The sequence below is a fragment of the Vulpes vulpes genome, chromosome 5 (genome assembly GCF_048418805.1).
Source record: "Vulpes vulpes isolate BD-2025 chromosome 5, VulVul3, whole genome shotgun sequence".
Taxonomy (NCBI): domain Eukaryota; kingdom Metazoa; phylum Chordata; class Mammalia; order Carnivora; family Canidae; genus Vulpes; species Vulpes vulpes.
The window spans coordinates 15,885,776-15,911,531 of record NC_132784.1 but is presented as its reverse complement, the minus strand read 5'-3'; the positions used below and the strand labels follow the sequence as shown (position 1 = coordinate 15,911,531).

Here is a 25,756-nt window from a genome sequence, read left to right as displayed (position 1 = left end):
AGGATAGACATCGCTCTGAGTATGTATATACTGTACCCATATCTGTTTCCCTCTCCTGAGTGTAACAAATTTATCTCACAAGTATATTGTGAAACATGATTTCGCATGTTGGAAAGAAGGAAGAATGGAAACATGATTTGGAAGAAGAGGTTTAATAAAAGTATAAGGAGTTGAAGTTTGTTAACATATATGTCTCAAGTCAACATATTAAATTATTTTTGGTGACTATCAGGCCTCGGCCTGGGCCTCAGACTAAATAATAATGTCTATAAAATGTTAGTTAATAACATTAAAAAATATATCGACCTCCAGAAAGTCTATCCAGAACTTACTCTGGTATTAAGAATGTTCTCCAGCTATACTCTCTGATATGGTAGGCATTTAGCCAAACAGCATTTGAAATGTAACTAATGTGACTGAGAAACTGAATTTTTTAATTTATTTAATTGAACTTAAACAGCCACAAGTGTCGAGTGGCTACAGCTGTACAATGTAACATTACTGTGAATTGGGCATCTTCTTCAGTGCTTTCTATGCATTATCTCATTTCAACTTCACAGCAACCTGCAATCCAGGTGTTCTTTATACTCTCATTTTATGGCCGAGGAAGCTAAGTGGTAAGGAGGATGGGTGACTTGGATAGCATGAGTGCTAATAAGTTGTAGAGCAATAATTCACACCCACACAGGCGATGTCAGAGCCACTTGCATGCATTACTCCATACTGCCTCCCATACATAATACAGGGCCTGTCACCTGACAGGCACATGCAGGTGGAAGTGACAAACTAAAGGAAGTCAGGGAATTTTATGGGGATGAGCAAGATGAAGACTACACCTTGTCCCTCCTTGGTGAATCCACTCTGCATTGAATGCAGTGCAATCCACACATATAGAATCCCCCAACACGGGATGCCTGGGTGGCTCAGCAGTTGAGGTCTGCCTTCCACTCAGGCGGTGATCTCGAGGTCCTTGGATGGAGTCCTGCATCTGGCTGCCCACACAGAACCTGCTTCTCCCTCTGCCTATATCTCTGCCTCTCTCTGTCTCTTATTATTAAATAAATAAAATCTTTTTTAAAAATAGAATCCCCCAATCATGAGAGCAACTTCTCAGCAGGAGGAGGAGGTCTTAAGACTGACTACATATGGTTGTTGAGTTGCTGCTTTTGCCTGAATCAAACTCTTCTCATTGAAAATATCTCACAGCCAGGGGCCCAGACTGCACACAGGCGAGAAGGCATATTTGCTGAGTACATTTGAAATACTTGGGCAGCTTTTAATGTACTTTACAGGATGTGACAAATGAGTGTCTGTGTAAATCAATAAACCTTTCTGTGAAGGGACTAATGGTTTTATGTGAATAGCAAGGCAATGCACATGGAAACCAGTATTCTTGTTTCCTGTCAGTATTTTTAAAGTTCACTGTCATAACTCTGTTCCCCTTGACCTTTATCAGTGATACCTAGCAGAGATTTGCTAGTTGAGTTCTAACTGGACATCTCACCTATCAACCCCCGTTGACTTTTCCCTCGGTGCCTGATAAATGCCTCCTTCACACTTTCCTTTCTCTTGAATTGCTCATTTCTTAACCATGTCATGATTGCTCTTTGAATAATAATTGACTTCCTCAGATTTAGAATACCTCATTTCAGACTAATACAGGTGTGGGTTTTTTACCTTGATGCTTTAAAATCAGTTTTATTATCATTGTGGTGCACAATAATAATAGCTATTGTATGTGAATGTTGGTAAGTGAAAAATCAACATGCACAGAAATTCAGGAATCCTCAAGTGCTGTGGAACTAACAGCTCAAATGCTAATAGAAAATGAGCACCTTTGGTTTTAAAAAGCAAAATACATGTCACCTAGAAATATGAATAAGTCTTATTTCTGCTCTCAAACATAAGAAGATGATCTAACATCATTATGGCTGAAACCCTGTACTAGCATTTGCAAATTGCAACCAGCCCCTTTCAAGCCCCTGACATATACTTATATACAATTAATTAATGCACAGAATAACTCTGCTCTTTGCTCTTTTAATGTAGTTCTTTATATAGCCCTGTCTTGATAGTATCCCAAAGCTACGTTTTCAAAGACAGCAATTTTAGGACAGCTTAAAGAAATACAAAGAGGCTGGTTTTTTACAAGGGACTTTAAGTATTTTTTCTATTGTAAATATATTATACTGAGACAATCCTATTTCATGTCACATGTTGTTTACTTAATGCATTTCCACCCAGAGGTGAAACATTTAAGTGGGATTGCATTGTGGGTATTATTTTGCTAATTAGCATCCAAATGTGGGACTTGGGTTATGTAAATACAACTCATCCTTAATGTGAACAGTGTTTTCTGGAGCTAAAAAGACAGTTCCAAGCCTGTGAAGTGTTAACTGCCATCACACTAGAGCAGTTGTCTGATTAATTACGATGGTGTGAACTTGGTCATGTTTTTGAGATGATGTTCCCTCCAGAGCAATTGACTAGATAATTGTGCTCTGGCTGCCATGGGACCTGAGTAGAACTCAGCAGGTGTGAGACCTGTGCCTGGAGCTGTCTCAACCTGTCCTCACTTATTTGATCAAAGGGAACCCACTCTGTGAAGGTGTCTCCTCAAATAAACTGGCCAGAAATCCTGCCACCTTTAAGGTTAAAATTGAGATTTATTTAATACTCAAACTATCAGAACAAGTCATCCAAATGATCAGTGTAATGGGTAGAAGGACAGAAAAAGAGAAAGGAGAGGCTTCATTTTTGTCTATAAAATAGAGACTGGATTTGATAAAGTTGGGATCTCTTTCAGCTCTGGAATTCTGGTGTCTAATACCAGGAGATGAATTATGACAGCTGGGTAGACAATCATTATTTTATACCTCTGGGCTACAGTTTCCTTTATCTATAAAATTACACAATTAGAGTTGATACCCCAGTTCCTTCAGTTCTAAAAGATATATTCATGAAAATGAAAGTCCTATGCCAGTAGAGGCTTAATGTAATTCATTCATATGTATGAATATATATGTGCATTCCCACCCCCACAGAGGACATTTGGCCACGTGTGAACTTTGGTGTCAAAACCAGGCAAGGGAGGGACGCCTGGGTGGCTCAGCGGTTTAGCGCCTGCCTTCGGCCCAGGACATGATCCTGGAGTCCCGGGATCGAGTCCCGCATCACGCTCCCTACATGGAGCCTGCTTCTCCCTCTGCCTGTGTCTCTGCCTCTCTCTCTCTCTCCCTCTGTATCTCTCATGAATAAATAAATAAAATGTTAAAAAAAAAAAACAGGCAAGGGCATCTGGTATATACTGGGTAGAGGCCAGGGATGCTACTAAACATCCTACAATACAGAGGACAGCCCTTCCAAAACAAAAAATCATCTAGTCCAAAATGTCAGTTGTGCTAAGATCGAGGCACCCTATTTTGTGTATAAGTATGGGGGGGGTGTATTTTGGGTTTGTGGGTTTTGTTTTTCTTTTTTTTTTTTTTTTTTTTTTAGGTTTTTCAGTTTTCATCTTTTTGTTCTTTGTGGTTTGCTCCAAGGCCAAAATCAATAGTATTTGGGATCACAAGCATTATTTCGATTGTCTTACAAGCCTGATCTTTTAGACCTGGAAAAAAAAGAAAATGTTACACAAGTTACAAAGAAAGTACTCCTGCAATTCACTGACATGACAGCAAGAGGAAGTAGCATGAATGTAACAGGTGTTAACATTTGGAACAGTGCTTGTAGCGTTCCTTTCTAGACAATTCTGGGACCCTGTCACAAGCCCTTCATATATCACTGCTGATTTCCTTCAACATGAAATAGGACTTTACAAAACTCTTCCTAGACCTTAGTTTTGGGGCACTTGAGTGTTCCTATTCTCACAGTGCTGGCATATGCTGTGTACACACACACACACACTCACACACTCACACACTGCACACGTACTCTCTCATTATATAGAAGAGTTCTTCATATATAATCTGCTCTAACCAGATCAACAAGACATTGTTTTCCTCACCATCTGTTGAGACATGGAAATAAGCTTTGCTATACACAGCCCTACATTTCATCTATGTTTGTCTTAATGAGACTTCATTCTGGTTTGGTTACCCTTCTCTCTGATCAACAGATTGCATCAAAGTCTGGTTTAGAGAAAGGAGGCCAGCTAGGCTGTGTGAGTTCTGGCGGAAGTTGGCTGATCTCTGCAGGGACTCGAAGAAGGGAACAAGTGAGGGCCACACATTTCAGAACTTTGTAAAAGAGATTTTTTAAACCATGACAGAAGTAGAATTCTGGTCCTCTTCTTCATCTTTTAAGGATCTTTGATTTTATGATTATTTATATTAGGATAATTAACATATATGATTTCAAAGAAATCTGGGATTTTATAGCCAGAAAAGGCTTGGGGATGATCTGGTCCAGCATGTTTATGAGAAGGATAAAATAAAGTCAAGAGGGGTAAAGCAACTTGATCAATGCCACAGTTAGTAAATGCCAGAATTTGAAACACAGGTTCCTGGCCGTTGTCTCTGACACATTAAGCTGCTGGAAAATGTTTTTAAGACCACCAAACTACAACTAAAACACTGGATTGCTTGATGCCACACTATGCTTATATTTAAAATATCTCTATGAGGGCAGCCCCGGTGGCCCAGCGGTTTGGTGCCGCCTTCAGCCCAGGGTGTGATCCTGGAGACCTGGGGTCGAGTCCCACATCAGGCTCCCTGCATGGAGCCTACTTCTCCCTCTGCCTGTGTCTCTGCCTCTCTCTCTCTCTCTCTCTCTCTGTCTCTCATGAATAAATAAATATAATCTTTAAAAAAATAACTTAAAAAGATTAATTTAAAAAATAAAAAAATAAAATATCTCTGAGACGTCATCTAGATATAAAATATTTCCTTAGTAGCATCACTGGGTAGGTACACAGTGTGCATGGAGATTCAATATTATCTTGGTAAAGTGATGTGTAATTCAAACAGAAAAAAAATCTTTTAATAAAATTGTTGGCTGCCAGATTTCTAGCCTACATGTCTATTATTGTACCTGAGCTGGGCTGTAAGCTGAGGTGTTTACTCTTCTTTTATCCTAGCCCTCAGGAAGGAATTACATTTCAGTTCCTCTCATCCCTTATCACCCCAGGGTCCCAAGTGCTTAAAAACATCTGCCAACTCCCACCCACTCATCCACACAAAGCAACCCAGGAAATTTTAAAAGCTAAGAATGAGAGGAGTTAGGGTAGTATATAAATGTGTTAGCTCTCTTCTTTCCCCTCCGTTTTCAAAGCAAATCCTACTGCTTGCCAATTCTCTAAAGAGAAGCAGAGAATCATCCCACCCCCTTTTAGCTCTTGGACTTGGAAACAGGGAATGTGGTTTCTGCAAGGGTATTGACTTTAGCATAACATTTGGGAGTTCAGGATGGGGAGACATTTCCTGCAGTGGTTTAGAATACTTGTGATTCAGTCAGGTCTGTGCAACCTGAGGACAGTCACTAAATCTCTTTGAGCCTCAGATTGCTTGTCTGTTAAATGGAGATAACAACAGACTCTCCACATGAAGATAATGTATATTAAGTGCCGGGCACCGCGCCTGGCACCTGGTAATCATCAGTGGGTGTTAACTGTTTTGCCACTGTCATCATCATTTTGTATAGCTCCCTTGCTCTTCTCATCCCAGCTCCAGCAATGACTCCAGCCCTGGCTTTGTCTTAAATCAAGCATGGAAGCCCATGCTTCCAACTCCTGGATAGACCTTTTCTAGATGTTACTTTCACATCTTAAATATACAAAACTGAACTCATTATTTCTTCAAAACTGATTGTTTTGTAAACTGCCACAAATTCAAGGGTAACTATCCTCTCACAATCAGATATTATTTAGATATTTTTTTTGTAACCCTAGTGGAAATTTCTGAACACAAATTGATGGAAATAAGTCAAGGAGTTTCACATGTCCATGTAAGTTGCAGCTAATGGCCACACCCAGACTAAATTATACTTAGACACCACATTACCTGTTGCATTCTATCCTTGCAAAAAGGCAGGCAGTTTTGAGTGTTTGAGAACAGCTGTTGCCCAGTCCTGTTGGAAAACGGATGAAAGTAGGAAGCAGGCTGAAGGGCGGTTTCCATTGATTGTCTACTGTCCAACTGCTCCACCAACTGGAAGGGCAGTTGTTGTGAGTGGAAAAGCCAAAGGTTAGGCTTAATAATTAAACTGAACCACAGTCTTCCTAAAGCTTACTATCTTTCCCTTGTGGATTCTTACGCAAAGGGACACTATTCTTCCCTAAAAACAGTAGGTACAGTTAATGTGAGACACTGGCATGGCCAAAGGAAAGAATTTCACAAAAACATGTAAACAATGAAAGAAAGGTGAGAAGGATCAAGGTGACTGCTGGCAAATCTTGCTTAAGCTCAAGGCTTATACCTTTGTTGCAATTTTGTCTTCTCCATAGAAAGGGGAAGAAATCATTATGTAGCATAATAATATATATCTTTTTCCTAAAAAGCACTCATAATACTATATATCTTACTTTGTTCCCCATTTCTACTAAAGACTTTATCACCCTCTCAAAGATCTGAGATTAAAAACCTTCATGGCATCTTCACTTAGCTCTTCTCATCTAGCTTGTGGTTGGGAGCTGGTGAATCTGTTTTGAATTGTCTCTCAAATGAGCGTCTTTCTCCCCCTCCTTGACATCAGGCAGGTCATCCTTGATAGGGATGCTGCGGTCACATGTTTTCTCATTTCCCTATCTCCTCCTGCAGTCCCTTCAGTCACTGGTGCCGGGGTTAGTTGTGAAAATATGCATTTGTTCACGTCCCTTCACCCTGACATCTGGCTCCCACCACCTCTGTGTCCTCATCCCTAATTACTGTCACCTGCTGTCCATCCACTGACCTGTCATGTGGAACCAGGCTCCCCAAGCCCACTGAGGCCCTTCCGAACTCCTTTGCCCTCAAGTTCTGCCTAGAGCTCTATTACTTATTTGAGGGTTTGTTATGTGCATGTGCGTGTGAAATGTGGTTACGGAAAGGAGCATGAAATATATATTGACAGTTAAGAATGATAAAACAAAGAAATTGAGGAACAGCCACTAGGTCAACAAATGAAGTATTGCCAATTATCCAGGACCCCTTGTGGGCTACTCTCTTATCACACTTTCATTTCTCCCTACTGGAGGTAATAATTAACCTGATTTCTGTATTGATCATTCCCTTGCTTTTTGAAAAAAAAAAAAAGTTTTATTTTTTATCAATGTACTTCTAAACAATGTAATTTAACTTTTCTGATTTTAAACTCTGTGTATGAAATCATGTTGGAAGATTGTGTTTGTGTATATATATGTGTGTGTGTGTATATATATATACACACACACGTAGTATACATGTATACAGCTATAGATAGATAAGATAGATAGATATAGATATGTAGTCGATCCTTGATCAACAGAGGGGTTAGAGGCACCAACCCCCTACACAGTTGAAATTCTACATATAACTTTTAGATCCCCACTTAGCTACTAGTAGCATAATGTTAACTAGAAGCTTTATTAATAACATAACCAGTCAAAATATATTTCATATGTTCTATGTATTACTTACTATGTTCTTACAATAAAGTAACCTAGAGAAAAGAAAATGTTAAAGAAATCATAAGAGAAAATGTAGTACATTTACCAAAAAAAATAAAACAAAAAGCCCTGTATGTGAGTGGACTCATGCAGTTCAAACTCATGTTGTTCAAGGGTCAACTGTATATATATATATATATATATATATATATATATATATATATACAGTTATACATGTAGCTATACTCTGTTTTTTATTCTATGTAGTATTGTCTCATATAATTTTACCAGAATTATCCATTGTCCTGTTAATTTTTATTTGAATTTTTTTTCTCTGTGGGACACGATAATAAAGCTGCTGTGGTGCACTTGAGTGGCTCAGTGGTTGAACATCTGCCTTCAACTCAGAGCGTGATCCCGGGGTTCTGGGATCGAGTACGGCATCAGGTTCCCCGCAGGGAGCCTGCTTCTCCCTCTGCCTGTGTCTCTGCCTCTCTCTATGTGTCTCTCATGAATAATCAAATAAAATCTTAAAAAAAAAAATAAAGCTGCTGTGAATGCATGTGTATGGCCAGCCTGGTATATGTATTCACAGGCATCTATAGTTAATGAACCTAGTAATGGCATTGCTGGGTCTGAAAGGTCTATCTTCTCCTTCAGTAGGTTAAGCCAAACTGTTCTAAAATGGGTGTGATAATTTACAGTCCTACCAGTGGTATCTGAGAGTTCCTGTTGTTCCACATGTTCACCAACACTTGCCATATGAGATTTTTCCATTTGTGCCAATTTGAGGTGTGCATGGGGGCACTTGATGGGATGAGCACTGGGTGTTATTCTGTATGTTGGCAAATTGAACACCAATAAAAAATAAATTTATTATTTAAAAAAAGAGATGGTATGTCTTTGTAGTTTTAACTTGAATTTTAAAAATATTTTACTTATTTATTCATGAGACACACACACACACAGAGGCTAGTGCCGGGGTTAGTTGTGGGAGCCCGATGTGGGACTCGGTCTGGGACTCCAGGATCACGTCCTGACACTTAACTGCTGAGCCACCCAGGCGTCCCTTAAATTGCAACTTTAAGTAACTCCCACTATTGGGTAAAATGATTCCGGGAACACAGACTTCTGTGCTTGATTTCTTTCCATTTGTCTTTCAGTTTCTGTGTAGCTCAGAGGTCAAAGAGTCCTATTCCTGAAGGAATTCCCAGTCAGTTCCTCAACCTGAATCAGGTGCTTCTTGGTAGAGGAAGAGGAATACTTACTGCTTAAGTATTTTGAAGAACAAAACAATAAATATAGTCTGAGAAATGTCTAAGATACCAGGTGTTCATCCTCATCTACTAAGAAGCAGACGAGTCAGTTTGAAGGAGTTGCTTTCAAGTCATAGATTTGCTATCTTTGAAGCACATCTAGGGGGTAAATTTGTTTAAAGGTTGCTTTTGCTAAAAATCTTAGAGTTCCTGAGTTGTTGGCTCTGTCATGATTGGAAAATGCTTGTTACATCTTGAGCTCAAATATGTAATTTGTTGAATTGCTCAGATTTTCAATTTTAATAGGAGTAATTTGACAGTGCTATTAAATGTTTGGAATAATGAAATGTTTGTACCACTCTTTAAAAACACATACTTGTCTGACATAGAAATCTTCACTTCCCCGAATCTCTGCAAGCCTAACTCTCAAACACAGTCTTTTGCAGGCTGCATGCATCAGTTTTCCTATTCCAGCTGGTATGTATGTGGTCAGGATGGGGCCACATACAAAAGAAAGTGGTGGGTAGGAAGGAGTTGCAGGGGAGGGGTGGTCAGGAAAGACTACCTTAGCAAGTGCGGAGATGAAGGAAGGAATCTCATTAAATGAAGGAGATATGTGTGCTAATAGCTGTATGACACTTTATCCTTGAGTTTCTGAAACTAAATTGTATAAACAGACCTTAGGAAGAGAGCAGAGCGGGGAGTGGCATCGAGCTGAGGCCTGATGGTCACCACTGAGTCAAGTAGGTTCCTGAGTGAAGTCACAGCAGAGCACAATCCGTTAACCCTTTCTCTTAGCAGATATAAATGGCATGTTTATACCATTTGAGAGCTATTCTCAAGCTCTGTGGTAGATGGGAACAGTGGTGTGCAGAAGCAAGCTCATACTAGCTTTTGAGATCCAGTTATTTTTTCAAGAATTTTGTGAGTCTGTCAGTAAACACAGCAATTATTATTAATTGAATTCTGACATTTACAGGTCAAGGTAAAACACACTCAAAACTCATCACTTCCTGATTACTTTACATTTTACTATTTGTTTTACATTAGTTTCAGATGTACAACATGATGATTCGACAACTCTGTGTATTATGCTCACCACAGGTGTAGCTGCCATCTGTCACCATATAAGAGTATTACAGTACCATTGACTATATTCCCTGTGCTGTACCTTTCATCCCTGTGACTTATTCATCCCATACCTGGAAGCCTGTACCTGCCACCCCAGCCCCTCTGTCAATCACCAGTTTGTTCTCTATATGTATGGATTTGTTTTTGCTTTTGTTTGTTTGTTCATTTTATTATGCCAGACTCTACATATGAGTGAAATCATACGATATTTGTCTTTCTCTGATTTATTTCACTTAGCATTATACCCTCTAGGTCTATCCACATCACAAATGACAAGATTTCATTCATTTTTAAGGCTAAATAATATTTCTTTTTGTGCATATTCCATATATTATTTACCCATTCATATATTGATGGACACCTAGGCTGCTTCCATAATTTGACTATTGTAAACAGTCCTGCAACAAACACAAGTGACATTTTACTATTATCCGGTCTCTATACCTGTACAGTGAAGACACTATATGGTGTGCTACTGTGCATCTCCTCCCAACTCTGTGCTTGGGGGCTCAGAATCAATTACAGTGGCAGTATTTGCACCATGGAAATTGCAGAAGACTACAAAGCAAGGCTCTTCTCTACCAGAGAAGAGATCCTTAAACAATTGCTGGCACTAGCTCCAAAGAGGAGCTTGTTTTGCTAAGGTGAGAATGTGGTCCCTTCCCAAGTGTTTATGTGCAGCTCTTCTCTCAGCTCCCTGAGCTACTGGCTACCCTGCGTCTGGCTCAGCATGGCTTGGTTACTCCATGTCAGTCTAATGGGTTTAGTTGGACTTTCCTGTTATTGTTTATAGTATCGGGTATAAGGGTGAGGATAAAGTCAGAAACTGTGGCAATTTGCCCACATGTCATCCCTGTGGCCTTTGCAAATGGCAAGGGTTTGAAAGTAAGTTTGAGTAGAATCAATAAACAGGATCTTGGATGCATAAAACAGAAGTGTTTATCCTCCTAACCAATTAATATTTCTTCTTACAATCCTAGCTGCAGTGTACATCCTTGGTAAATAAGAATTGTAAGGGTCAGAATTACAAATGATCTGGGTGCCCTTCTGTGTCCTGGGTAGTGCTGGGTATGGGAAACAACACTGCTTGCTTTCACTGAGCAAGGATGTGTGGGATGGGGGGATGTCAACCACCCTGTGCTGCATGTGGTAGGTGCCCTAACCAAGGGGTGACAGGGTGCTGTGAAACATGAAAATAGACACCTGGCTCAGTGGCATCGGAAGTCAGAGGACTATTTTGTGTACAGTTTGAGAAGAACTCTGAGTAGCACATCGTTCTTTTCAATGACCCTAAGACATGGTGGAGATTATCATGTTAATTCTTTTCAGGCCTTACAGGAAAGCCCAATAGGTGATCACTTGCGATATGATTTCAAGGTGGAATGTGACGCCCTATTCCAGACCACTCTACACCCCTGCAAACCTGCCCACTTTCTAATTCCTACAATGCTACAATTAAAGATTCACTCCCTAATCCTCTCTTAAAATGCAAATCCTCTTAGTGCTTTACTTATCAGCTTTGAATCTTAATGTGAACAAAGTTGGGAGTCTCTCTGAGAGCAGGGTTTTCTGTAGGGGAGGGTATTAGATAAATGGGTGCTAGCAAGTGGAAGTAAGGAGATAAGAGAGAAGTGAGGGAAAGGAGAAGGGGAGGCCACTGATGAAAGGAGCCAGTGCCAGAAGCTGCCTTATATGTGAGGCTATTGAAAACACCCAAGTGTAGGGCACCTGGGTGGCTCAGTCAGTTGAGCATCTGAGTCCTGATTTCTGCTCAGATCATGATCTCAGGGTTGTGGATCGAGACCCATGTCAGATTTGCTAGGGGGCAAATCTGCTTGAGATTCTTTCCCTCTGCCCCTCCCCACACCTGTTCTCTCCCTCTCTCTCTCTCTCTCTCCCTCAAAAACAAAAAACAAACAAACAAACAAAAAACTTTAAAAAAATACCCAGGTGTGAGGACCCAGCTTACACTTCTCTTGGCTGAAATCCCTTGTCCACAGGACATGCCCTGGCTGACACCTCTCCCCCTGCTAAGCCTGTGAGCTGCCTAGGTTTGGATGGGAGTTGTTCTACAAAGGACAGAAGGAAACGAATATTGATTGAATCCTATAATGTGCCAGGCTCTGTATTAGATGTGTTTTACATTCATCATGCCATTCAACATCAAAAGAGTGATGGGTATTTATTACCCTCTTGTTTACCAAGGAGAAGACAGATTCAGAGCCCGAGTGACTTGCCTGAGGTCATAGCAGGGAAGAGGCAGCACCAAGATCCAAATAAACACTTACCTGACTTCAAAGGCTAGGCTTCTTTCCCCTGTAAAAAAATAAAAATAAAAAGGAAATTTAAAAAGCACACTCTGGCCTCCCATTAGAATCTCCTATTTTCCTCCTAGGATGATATACCCTTCTTACCACCCTACCACCTACTGACTCCACACATGGATTTCTTTCCTATATATCCCCTGTAGGCAAGAAAATTATCAAGTTTTTTGTCTGTTTCTGTTGTGAAAGCGTTGCCTTTTATTATTTTTCAGATATGATACAATATCAAGTAATATTTTTTCTAAATCATAAATATTTTTTCCTATTCTACACAAACACACACACACACACACACACACACACTGTCATATCCTCTCAGTGGCTGTTCCCCACAGTGAGAATCACTGAGGTATGAGAGAAGTGGATTCATAAACTGAGTAAGAGAAAGCAGTGCACAAAATTGCATATTTTCATCTATATGGAGTGAGAATCTCTATGGTAAGTGCTCGACTACAAGTACTCAGATGGTACGTCATGGAAGCAGAGAGCAGGCACCTGTTCCACCTCAAAAGAAGGCTTGTGAAGGCTTCCAGTGGAGATGACAAGCTTGGTGGCCACCTCCAATTCCAGAAAAGCACTCAGGAACTCCTGAACAGTTCAAAGCTGACAATAACGAGGGGGTAGCAGAGAGTAACAACTGCCTTCATTCCGAAACCAATTCATATGAGACACTGGTTCTCAAAATAGGATTCCCAGACCAGCAGCATCAGCACCACCTGGGAACTTGTTAGAGATGCAAATTCACAGGTCCTTCTCTAGATGTCCTGTGTCCAAACTGATGGTGCCCAGCAATCTGATCTAATGAGCATTCAAGTCATTCTGATGCATACTCAAGTTTGCAAGCCACTGGTCTAGAGCCCCACTTCAGTACTCAAATTCTGAAAGGACGCAGATATTTTACCATAAAATGTTTATTTAATTCTTCAAAAATGAACCTGTGAACAGGTCTGCATAGTATGTTCCCCTTGCAGGGAATCCTGAACTACTTGAAACAGGGATGCCATTTTTTTTCAACTTAAGTACCCACTGCCTTGTTCTGGGTCTGGACTCAGTAGGCATATTGTGAAAGCAAGGACATTTTGATGATATGATGCGTCTGCATGTATGGGCACGCAAGTGTCCATGTTGTTCCTGTGGTGTATGGGTACAGCTTATAACTATTTCCTGAAATTTTTTAGGATGACAGAATTTGCTTCTGAGCTGCACAGGAGCCCTAGACCCTGGCTGGGTATAGAGACTCTAACTCTTACATAAAGTCACTGGGAAACACCCCTTAACCACCTATCCCTTGCACATTCACTACAGTGACCAGACATGGTCAGTTAAATGATGCAGACCCTATCAGTTTCACCTGATGGTAAAAAAGGAAAGAAGATTCTATACCCAGGTCAAATTGAGTTCTTGGTGTCTTTTGTACTGAGGCTCTCTACCACTCTGCTAAATTAAAATGTGCATACTTGGATGGCGTGCTTGATGGCATACGTAGCCCCTCCCATGGTGCTTTATACTTCTAGTGTTTTTAGACAGCTTTCAAAATAAAATAGATGACAGCGTAATTAGGGTTATTTGGGGCCTGTCTGTGTTGTGCTTGGAAGGCTGGATGTGAAGTTCCTTGGCCCACAGACCAAAGCCTCTAGGATGTCACTGTAGTCAGCCAGTAAGTTATTTAGTGCCACAGGACTCTGATTCAGGGTGGCAGTCATAAAGGAGTACACATTCCCACCTGTGAGGCCAAACCATGATTTCTTGCCCTTTTTCTGATTTTTCTACCTTTGCTGAACTGAGGGGTTTTCTACAAGCTGGGAAGATATCATTTTGAAAAAGGCCAGGCATGCAGCAGTGGTAGCCACAGGGATGCATCCTTTTTAACTACTCTGGATAGGATTTTTTTTCTTCTCTTCCTTTTCCCCTCCTTTTTCCATCTTCTTTTCTCCAGACCATTCTACCTCTACTCAATTTCTACCACTTTCATTTGCACACCATCAGTTTGTTCTCATTTATCATTCTTGAACCTAAGATTTTCTCTGCAGTGGATGTTTCCTGACACCTGACATTATTCATTTCCATAATAACTTGACAGTGTCTACACTCAGGGTTCTTACGTGGTGAGATAATTTATTTCTGATTGCTAATACAAGCCAGATGTCATTTTCCTGGTATTTTGTTCAAAATTACAACATTATCTTTATTCATTCCAATGAGGACTTTTCCTGTAGGTTTGAGTAGGCTTAGTCAAAGGTCAAGTGACCTCTTCAAGAAATATCTTTCCTATCTCATATAAAATTAGTCATGTTTTTTTCTCTAATCTTATTGAATGATAGCTTTTAATGTGAGAAATTAGTTTCCTCTACTAAGCTTTCTTCTTCTTTGAGGTAGCTCTTATGTTTTATGTATCTTTATATCCTCCATAGAAAGCTTCTTGGAGAACAGTGAGAGATCAGTAACAGGATGCATGCAGGGAAGAAATGATGTTCTAGCTCACCCCTAAATATGTCCAATCAGCTTATCTTGCTGTGTGACCTTTGAGGCCTAAAATGACTGTTTTATTCTTCTCACAATTTTGTGCATCATAAATTTGAAAAGGACACACTGGATTTATCTCTAATCCATGTGGTGTCAGCTAGAGTTAGAAGATCCATTTCCAGGATGTCTTCTTTATTTCCATGTCTGGGCTCTATCTCTACACGAGGCAGCTCATTCTCCAGAATCCCTCCATGTGGCTTGGGCTTGATACTATTTTGAGATACCGGCTTTCTTACATGGTAGCTCAAGACACCAGGAGCTAATATTCTGAGAGACCAAGGTAGAAGCCAAAAGAATCATGGTATAACCTTGGAAGCCCTCAAAATGGCATGTTGGCCACATTCTATTATTCACACAAGTCAGTAAGGCCAGTTCAGTCAAGGAGATATATCATAAAGCGTGTACAACCATCTTTAATCTACCACTATGACAATGCTAGTGATGAGTGAAATTAACACTCGTAAGTAAGGAGCAAAAACTCAATTCCTCATACTCTCATACTATAGAGAAGTAGGAACTTTAAACATTCCGCCGGTTGTGAAAATGTGTCAGATGATGTATACTGTTTTTTGTTTGTTTGTGTAGAAACTATAGACAGAAGAATAATAAATTGACATATGCAAAGAGTAAAAATTATTCATCTGTTTAATTTCCTACCTGTCTAAAGATATTATCAAAAAGGTACTTCAGGATGTATCTATATGTATGTGTATGACCACCACTGAGAGGACATAGGTAAAAAGTGCCTGACATAGAATTTGTGCAGTTGATATTAAGTACATATAAATATGAAAATGAGTTTTAATTTTCACCCAAAAGTCTAGTAAAAATGCATTAAAATAAACTTTTCTATTTTGAAAAGAGACATTGAAGGCTTGATCCCTATCTTGGAGAGCTTTTAGTTTAGCTGGAGAAGAATAATAATATCCATATAGGTAATAATCCCATTTAAAGACATTATCATTGATTGTTGACATGTATGACCCTGCCTTATGGTCAAGTTCAAACTAATGAACATAGGAGGAATAGTGGAATTTAAAAATCACTATCATTGTAATAATTGTTTTAGGCAAAAAATGATCAATGGATGCTAAAATAAATGAACAAAATGTGGGTATTTAGATATTTGCATAATCTCAAAGACGTTGGATAGTTACATATTTTCAAAATAACTTTCCATTAGATAGTTGTGATTATAAAGGGAAATTACTTTTTTAGTGGTGAATCTGGCAGATACCAAACTAACCAAGTGATCAAAGTCGACACACTTGTAATGAGATAAATCTGTATCACATGCCTCTTTCTCATGATGTACTGAAAAGGACACAATATCATTGCTGTAATATTCTTGCCAGAAATACTTTAATGTAACCATGAGGAGACATCAAACAAACTCAAATTGAAGGACATTCTACAAAATAGCTAGCCTGTATTCTTGAAAAATGTCAAAGTCATGAAAGACAAAAGAACTCTTCTGTGTTCCAGCAAGACTAAAGAGAAATGATAACCAAATGCAGCTCTGGAAACGTGGAGTTGGTCCTGAGTGCAATAAGGACATTAGAGGGATAATTGATGAAATTTGAATAAGGTCTGTAGAGTGGATTAGGTATTATATCAAAGTTAATTCTTGAATTTGGTAACTATACAGTGGTTATGTAAGAACATTATTTTGTGTATTACGAGGTCAAAGGGAATCATGTCTGCACCTTTCTTTCAAAAACATTTTTTTAAATCATCTTTGATTATAAATAGAAATAAAACAAATGCTCTAGTAAGTGTGGTAAAAAGATAAACTTTGAGGAATTGGGAAGGAAAATGAGGGATATTCTTTATAATGGTTTCCAAATCTTCTTGTACATCTGAAATTATTTCTTAAAATGTAATATATGCCCCATTTTATTTTTTATGTTCAGATTTCTGAGACTGGAAAAAATGAGTGGCATTTAGAAGGGTCTGTAGGGAATTGAAACATATTCTGGGCTCCTGCAGCAGAACCAGAGGTACAGAACTAAGCTCAGCAGAAGTGAGCAGAGTGGCTCAGTTGGTTAAACAACTTCCTTTGGCTCACATCATGATCCCAGGGTCCTAGGATCAAGTCCTGCATTGGGCTCCCTACTCAGTGAGGTATTTGCTTCTCCTTTTCCCCCTCCACCCCCTACTCATGCTTTCTCCCACTATCACTATCCCTCTCTCTCTAAAATAAATAAATAAAATCTTAAAAAAAATTAAAATTAAAAAAAAGAACTGGAGGTGCAGCCTTAGGAACAAGAGGTGGACCTTCGTGAGAGACCCAGGAGCCTGGGCTGATGTGAGAGATGTCAAATTCTCTCAAGCAGCAAACACAGGTAGATGGTTGTTGAACAGAGGAGTAGGAACAGAGTATAGGAGGTAAAAAGCCTGCAATGGAGTCGTTACTTAGTACGGAGGGAACCCTATTGTGTAGAACTATTCTGACTTTGGTTCATGGAAAAGGATGTTATGTTAGTCCATTCGTGCTACTATAACAGGATACAATGGACCAAGTGGCTTAGAAACACAGAAATTTATTTCTCATAGTTCTGCAGACCTGGAATTCCAAGATCAAGCCTTTGGCATGGTCAAGATCTGATGAGGGCCCTCTTCCTGGTTCCTAGCCAGCACTTTCTCACTACATCCTCACATGGTGGAAGGGAGCCAGCAAGCTCTGTGGAGCCTCTTTTATGTAAATCTGATTTGATGTTTGAGGATTCAGCATTCATGTTCCAACTACTTCCAAAGCCTCCCACCCCCCAATACCATCATATCAGACATTAGGATTTCATCCTATGAATTTCTGGGGGAACACAGACATTCAACCACGAAAGATGTATTAAGCAAATTCATGGTATAGAGAGATTTTAAATCTAATTAGCATTTAGTGAATTACCGGGCAACAGCAATCTAGAAGCATCAGTCCTTCTGGTCATTGGTGAGCTCTAGCCCGCATTTGTGCACAGAGCAAGACCTCTGAAAAACATAGTTCCTTTTAAGTATACGTTCATTTAGACCCATCCTCCACAGTGAACCAAAATAATGTGGGTTTACTCTATGAAGTGGTTTGTTTTATAAAGACGTGTGAGAACACTATAGAGATGAAATCAGGCACATATTTAAATCCTCGGAACCGGGAATCACAAGGAAACCACACTGAGCTCTAGGGACTCAGTCTAGCAAAAGTTTTTGGTTGTCGTAGAAGACAAAGCTGAGCACAGAGACCCACTGTCACATTTAGCATGCATGCTCTAATCACGTCCTCTGGGGATACTGATTTAGTAACGTAATTTCTTGAAGTACGAAAGACCTGTGTCGTCATTCCTGTAATTCTCAGTAGTAACACTTGCTTTTTCTCTTTTCCTGCCTCCCTTGTCCTTTTTCATTCCTGCCATGAAATGATTCACTGTTTCTCTAAATCACATTTAATTAAGGTTTGTTTTTCTATTCTTCCCTTTTGTTTTTTCCTCTGTTGCCTCATGTTGGTAGCGGGTAAATCCTGATTTTCTAATAAATGCAAATGGATTAAAGAAGATCACGAGTTCAAGATTATTTTAACTTCACTGGCATAATTGTTAATATCGCTCTTGTCCCCTGGGATATGTAGGATTACATCAATTAAATTGGTCTCTATAACTGAACACATTAACCATAAGTGTGACGACTGTGTCTTCCCCAGCACCCTTTAGGTGTTTAATTTGCTTGCCTGTAATAGATTGTCAGAGCAGTAAATGTGAGGCAAGTAATGTAAGTGGTATAATGATGGTAATTATCTGAATGGATCGATTGTAGTGTTATTGCAACATGATATTGTGGGTAGGAGTGAGATAGAGACATCCCATATAAATTCCCATTTTCAGCTTTATTTCCTTACACGTTTTTTCCAAGACATTTAAAGTGAAAACAGCATAAACTGGCACTGTCATTCTCTCCTTTATCTCTTCCCATTATCCTTTGTGCCACTGCCTTCCTGAAACCAGCAGACCCCATGCAAGCTCAATTTCTCTAAAGAAAGCAGCGACTTTATAGAATTGGAATTCCATCAGTCCCCCCGTGATTCACAGGATCCAAATATTTGAACTGGGAGTCACTTTGTAGATTGGCTAGGCTGTTCCCTTCATTTATTACCTAAAGAACTGTGAACCCAGCAAGGTTAAATGACTCGCTAAAGGTTTCACAACTGGGTGTTGTTGGGTAGACTGGAATGATGGGGATAGAATCTGGAGCCAGTGCTCCCACCTGGGCTGAGGGAGGACCTGGGAAGTCATACCAGCTGCAGGTATGACACACGTTCAGTGTGATAGGCCACTGCAGTCCCTCAAGGAAACAGTAACAAGCAATAAGGAAATAGCTTTCCATTGAGTATCGGTGGGTGGGAGGTGGGATTGAAAAGACGAAATGGTCTAGGTTTAACCAATATTGAATAAGTCCAAACAGATGGTCAGCATGAGGCTAGAATCACTGGGCTATGGGGTAGATGTCTGCCCATGACAAGAATGGAAAGAACATGGCAGGATCCCACCTGAGAGACAGGAGTGCTAGCTAGAACGACTGCTACAACAGAGATCAGGTCCAGAGGAAAGGAGTCAAAGGCAAGTATTAGAGCTGAGACCTGAAGGAGAAACAGGGGTTGGACTCATAGGACCCAAACCAGGAATAGGTCAAATGATCTAACAGTGACAAGAGCACGTCCACAAAAGCTTCTATTAGCAATTTCCCTCAACTTTTGTGCCCCATTTTCATTTGATCACTTCACTTGAGTTTCATTATTGATCAAAACGACAAACTGGCCTCAATCTGGAGCTTTGTACACATCTGTCAAAATATTACAGTCACCAGAGGCACAAATACGAGCACATATTACCCATACTTTCTGTGTTACCAGAGAAAAAGGAACATGAGAACTTCAAATCACCGTTAAGTAGAAAATAAACACCAGATACTCACAAAACTGTGGCTGTAAGCCTGTGTGTCCCAGGAGTGAGAGGCAGCAGGTTACGTGGGGAAAGTTCTCCTAGTTCTTACCACAGATGGAGACCAGAAGTGCCCAGGGCTGGCTATAGGGCAGGGCTTGAAAATGTAGGGGACCTGAGGTGACTGTCCAGAGAAGCAAGGCTTCTGGGGAGAAGGAAGCAAGGGGAAAAGAAGTGTCATTTGAAGATCTGGTTCAGAAGAGAAGAGGAAGAGGGAAAATTTGAAGATGCTAAAGAAATAAAGGAGAAATATAAGGCCCATCTCCTCCAATCATCATGTGGTAGAGAGAGGGTGAACAGTAAAACACACCGATAAAGCGGAAAAGAATGCGACAAGAGGATTGGTAGGAAGAAGGACTGAGGGGAAAGTTGATTGTGGCATATGTAATTGAGGGAGCCAAGGGACATGATTTTAACCAGATAGTAACAATTAAGTAAGACATAAAAAGGAATAAAAACTATTAAAGAACCTGCAAAAGGTGGAGGGGAATGAAGCAGAAGAGGTAGTGAGGAAGTGATACCTCACTGAGTGTACCTTTTAGTAGAGTTTTGACTTTAGGGATCATATTACTGTTCTCTATATTAAGAAATTGGGGTGAAATGCACAACAGGAGGAGAAACTGAATCTGACTACTGTCAGAAACAAATGAACTGAACTGCACAAAGGAATGGATAGCATCACCCCAGGAAAGGGAGACAGTTATCAAACTAGTAGCTTTTGAACATAGTATCATTACTATACACCCCACATTCTAAAAGAAAAGCAATTTGTGAATTCTTATACTATATTCCATGCCATCATAATCTTGTTTGCACTGTGGGGTTGAATAAAGGAGGAAATGTATGGCTGCCTGTGTTCTCACTGTAGAAAAGGAAGACACAGATATGAAAAGGGGAAGGCAAAGAAGAAATCTGTAGTGGTTGGAGTGTGTGTGTGTGTGTGTGTGTGTGTGTGTGTGTGTGTGTGTGGGTATGGTGAGGAGAGAGAGACCCTTTCACTGAAAGGGACTAGAAGAAATGACCTCTCAGTAGCAATTTGCATACGTTAATAGCCAGATCTTAGTTTCCAAGTATCATTCCCCAATGAAAAGCAAGTAGGATTCCATGGAGAAATGGTTGATTTCAGAAATGGTGCAAAGAAAAAGCAAAGTGGGCTTGGAATGTTTCCCTGTGCCTAAAAAAGAAAGCCTTTTCAAAATGATGAAAACATGTCAAAAGGCCACAGGTTAGAGAGGTTCAGTTTCCCAAAGCTGGGACAACTTGAGCATCAAAGTAAATAAATGCAGTAATGACTTAGAACCCTTTCAATAATAAAAGAATCCAGGTATTCAGACTAGGAAATAATAAATAGGAAAAGCATATTCTTATGATAGAATGTAAACTCATAAACGTAGGTGGGATAATGGGGTAAGAAATCACCATGTGCGACCATAGGAATCATTGATTCAGGCAAGATTCATCAATGGTTGCTAAAATAAATTGATGAAAATTTGGTGAGAAATATTTTCATAGTCTAAAGACATTTCTGAACAATATATTAACTACATAAGGAAAGTAACTCTAGGAGTGGGGAGATTTGGCAGATCCCACCTTAACCAAGTGATCAAAGCTAACATGTCCAGTAATGGTGACATGGACATGACCAGTTCTGGTATGATGCACTGAGAAGGACCCAGCATCATTTATATGCTATTCCTGCCAAGTGTACAGGAGGAAATTTGAAACAAGCCCAAATTAAGGGACATCCCACAAAATAATTGGTCTTTACTCTTCCAAGAAAGAGAAAGGAAGAAAGAGAGGGAGGGAAGAAGAGCGGGAAGAAGGGAGGGAAAAGGAAGGAAGGAAAGGAAGGAAGGAAGGAAGGAAGGAAGGAAGGAAGGAAGGAAGGAAGGAAGGAAGGAAGGAAGGAAAAAAGAAGAAGAAACTAATAGTATGAAAAACAAAAGACTATTCCAGATTAAAGCATCCTATATGAATGACAAATAGATGCAATAGATGCCCGACCCTGGATAAGTTTCAAGACTGGAAAAATTGCTGTAATGATATTGCTGGAACAATGGACGCACTGGAATAGATACTGAAGATCAGATTGTGTATTGTATCAATTAATATTTCCTGAACTTGACAACTGTACTGTGGTTGTGTGAAAAAACGTTTTTGTCTTTAGGAAATATATACAGAAGTATTTAGGGGTAAAGAGCATCATGTCTGCGACTCACTTGCAAGTTGCAGGGAAAAACAATGAAAGAAAAAGGGAATGATCTAATCTCTCAAATGTGGCAAAATGCTAACAGTTGGTGAATCTGAGGAAAGGGTATGTGGGAGTTCCTTATACTTTTCTTTTAGATCATCTGCAAGTTGAAATTATTTCCAAATAGAAAGGGTTGTTTTCTTTTTTTTTTTTTAAAGAAAAATCTGATGGGAAGAAAATTTAAGATAAAATGTTGATCTTTGTACCACCTAAAAATCACACCATTCTTTTGAATAAAGATTTAGATCTTTTTAGATCTAAATGATTTAGAGCTCTGTATCCTCTACTGATTTAGAGCTCTGTATCCTCTGCACTTTTTTTTTTTTTTAAAGATCTTATTTATTCATGAGAGACACAGGGACATACGAAGAGGGAGGAGAAGCAGGCTCCAGGCAGGGAGCCTGATGTGGGACTAGATCCAGTCACCCCCTGAGCCAAAGGCAGAGAAGCTCAACTGCTGAGCCACCAAGGTGTCCTCCACACTTTCAAATGTCAAGAAGGGTTGTAGTGAAAGGGTAGGTAGAGCTGAGTTTGCCTGGGGGTGGGGGGTGGGGGTAGAGGGCGCATGCTCTTTGTTGCAGCTTTGGGAAGGGTTCACTCACATAGCTCAGGATTCAGACTAGGCCAGTAGTAGCGGAAGGGGACATAGGTCACCAGTTGCAGAAGGCAGTCCCCATGTCACCATTTTATGCTCCTTCTAAAAACCTAGTATGCGTATCCCTATGTCTTTTTCCCCTTCTTGTTCCACTAGCAGCCAGGTAACCATATTCAACTGAGTCTCCTCTAGTAGCCTGTTTAAGATTCAGCTAGCCTCGTGGTTCTGAGGATCAGGAAAGCAGTAGTTTTTAAAAGGGAGGGGGGAGGACTCAAGTATACCTCAATTGTTGAATCTCTCATTATATTCTTATGCTTAATAGCCATCGATTAATAAGGAAAACGATGTGTGTGGTTTGTCTTTGGAATGATGCTTTCTTAGGTTTACCTGAGATTCTTTTCTGTGGCCTAAACAAATATCGGGTTGTGAAACTGTGACAGGTCTTAATGAAGTGGATTAAGGCATTTCGTACATTTACATTTTCATAGAATGAAATAAACATGGTAATCCTTTTACAGAACACTCTCACATCAGGCCATGATTTGATTTGCTCCCTGTTCAGAATATCAAGTTTCGCATTTCTTTAAATGGTAATGTACTTTTGTGAACAAGCTGATAAGACACAAGTCATCCCTGAGATATTTATAATAGTACTTAGAGCAAACTTGTCAAAGATTCTCCTAAAAGATTGTCTTGGATCCTGAGGAGATATATTTAGTAACTGTACTGAATGAGTTGTCACCTAACACAACATTTCATTGATTTATTTGTATTATTTTTGTATCTCACTGCAGGCAGAGAATTCAGCTTTGGCTTTGGAAAATGAAAATCAAAGGGAACAGTATGAGCGATGTCTTGACGAGGTAAGCTGACTAGAAAGGTTCTTCACAAAAGGCCGGACTATTTAGGAATCCCTTGGTCAGATCTTAACAGATGTCTGTTACGGCCTCTGTAGAGCATTAGCATTCTGTCCTCCAGAGGAAGGTTGTACACATGACTGTGGACATTGAGAAGGAAGGCCAGTCTTTCTCTCCCACCCTCTCCCTCTTCCTTCTCTCCCTATTTTATTATACAGGCATCTGTAAGTCCCTTTTGGTTATCATTTAACATTCTTGGGGCACAGTTTGGGGAATGCTTCACTGTATGGTAGATTCCTTCTGTCCAGTAAGTGTGATCCCCAGCCTGTGAATGAGAAAAGCCGATCAAAGCCCACTGCACCTCCAATTGGATGCTGTTTCTGAAAAAGCAAATCCTTGATAGAGTGGGTGGGGGCGATATTCACAGTTGGCAGCCAGGGGGGGAAAAAATCAGTAGATTGAGAACCAAGCCAAGAAGAGAAAAAAAAGTGAGGAAGATAATTTGAGCAGAATGGGAGAAGACAGAGCCACCCACGTGAATAAACTTGAGAAATATTATTTGATGATAATGAAGAGATGAAGGCAAAGATGGTGGGTGTTTCTAAGTCCTTGGGAGGCAAGGGGAAAATTGAGGTGTGTGCAGGGCCCTCATTATCCTCAGCCATTCCCTTCACACTCTGTCAGGAATCCTACCATCCGTCTCTGTGGTAACACCCGAGCAGGATTGGTCACTCACCTCACTGACAAGCTCTCATCTGGGATTTTCTTGGTGATTGGAGTTATTACTTTAATGAGATGAGTTTTTTAGTCATCTGCCTGATACCCTAAAACTTGCACATATCTATCTTGTCGTCTTAGGAGTTGTTTGAAATAGCTGACGCAGGTTTTCAGAAAATAAGCACAACAACATTAAATCATGCCCTATTACCTTACCAGTGAAAACTAGCATGTAGGTCTGCAGTCATTTCCTCCTCACTAACAATTAGGAAGCCTTCTCCAAAAAACTCCTCTTGATCCTTCTTCCCTCCCCCACACTGCCCTAGAAGGTGATGGATTATGCTATGAAGAACACAGGTTCAGATCCCACTTACGGCATCATCACTGCTACCACATACCTCTCTCCTCCCTCGAAACTGGGAGTGGTCTCTCTCCTCAGAGTTGCAGTTGTGTCCAGTATTTTCTTACACTAGGGATTCTGAAAATGTGACCCCTGAACCAGCAGCGGTAGCCTCACCTGGAAGTTGTTAGAAATGCACAATCTGAGGCCCTGCCCCATACATCCCAAAGAAGGGACTCTGGGAATGAGCCTGGCAGTCTGTGTGTTTTCAGGCTCTTCAGGTGATGATGACACACCCTACAGTTTGAGAGCCACTGTCCTCAGAACATGGACTACTTTGCCTTACAGTTACGTATGTTTAATAGAAGAACAAGAACTTTCAACATGTTTCCAGAAAGTTACTTAATGGTTTAGTATTTCTAGCCATATATATCAGTTACTCAAGCAAAATGGTATTTGCAGTGCTCTGCCCTGTCAGGACCTAAAAAGACTTGAAATAATCTTTGCAACACCCAGAGTTAAAAGAATAGCTGGAGTCAGTTGACATAAGAGGGGAATGATGACTCAGTCTGGTGAGGCCAGTTTAGCACTTCTCCATGCTGTCCCCCAGGCTCCTGGTCCAATCAAAGTTTGGGGCAAGACATTGAAAGGCACAAATCTTGCCCTTGGATCATATGTATTGATCAGCAAATTTTCACTTTAACCTCCTGTACAGAATTTCTGATGAGATTGAATCTGTATTCAGAAGTTAAATTTATGTGAATCTCACCACAAGAACTTCTTATTTGTCAAAATTCTCCCACGGTCATCCCTCCCTATCAGTCAAAAAGCTCACAGCATTTCTTTATGGAAACTCATAGTCGTGTTTTCCATTTGCTACCTATGCCTGCATTCTGAAGGTTTCATCAGAATGCGTTGGGTCAAACATAATTTTTCATACAGAGAATTATTTCATATGGAGCTTCCATTGAAGACAGAATTTTTAAAGGCAGAGTCCCTCTGTTCTTAATTGCAAAAATTAACTGTTGCCAAAGAGGTGATTTGCAACTCAGAACCACCTTTGAGCCGTACAAATGTTTTGCATTCATGATACCGGCCCCTGATTACATATGCCAGTTGTTTTGTAACTAATTGCATGAGGATAGACAATCCATTTCTATGCATTGTAAGAGAACACTCTCAAAGGGGTAGTTGAGTGTAGTAATAATGCCAACTGGAA

General features: G+C 40.1%; 1 protein-coding gene across 15 annotated transcripts in view; it reads left to right on the top strand.

The window, feature by feature from the left end:
• Window positions 1-25,756, top strand: part of NCKAP5 (NCK associated protein 5) — a 946,904-nt gene that overhangs the window by 721,909 nt on the left and 199,239 nt on the right. For all 15 annotated transcript variants that reach the window (XM_072757601.1, XM_072757595.1, XM_072757603.1 and 12 more), the window contains one exon: window positions 23,418-23,486. In XM_072757601.1, the coding sequence (XP_072613702.1) occupies window positions 23,418-23,486 (69 nt within the window). The remainder of the gene's footprint in view (window positions 1-23,417; window positions 23,487-25,756) is intronic.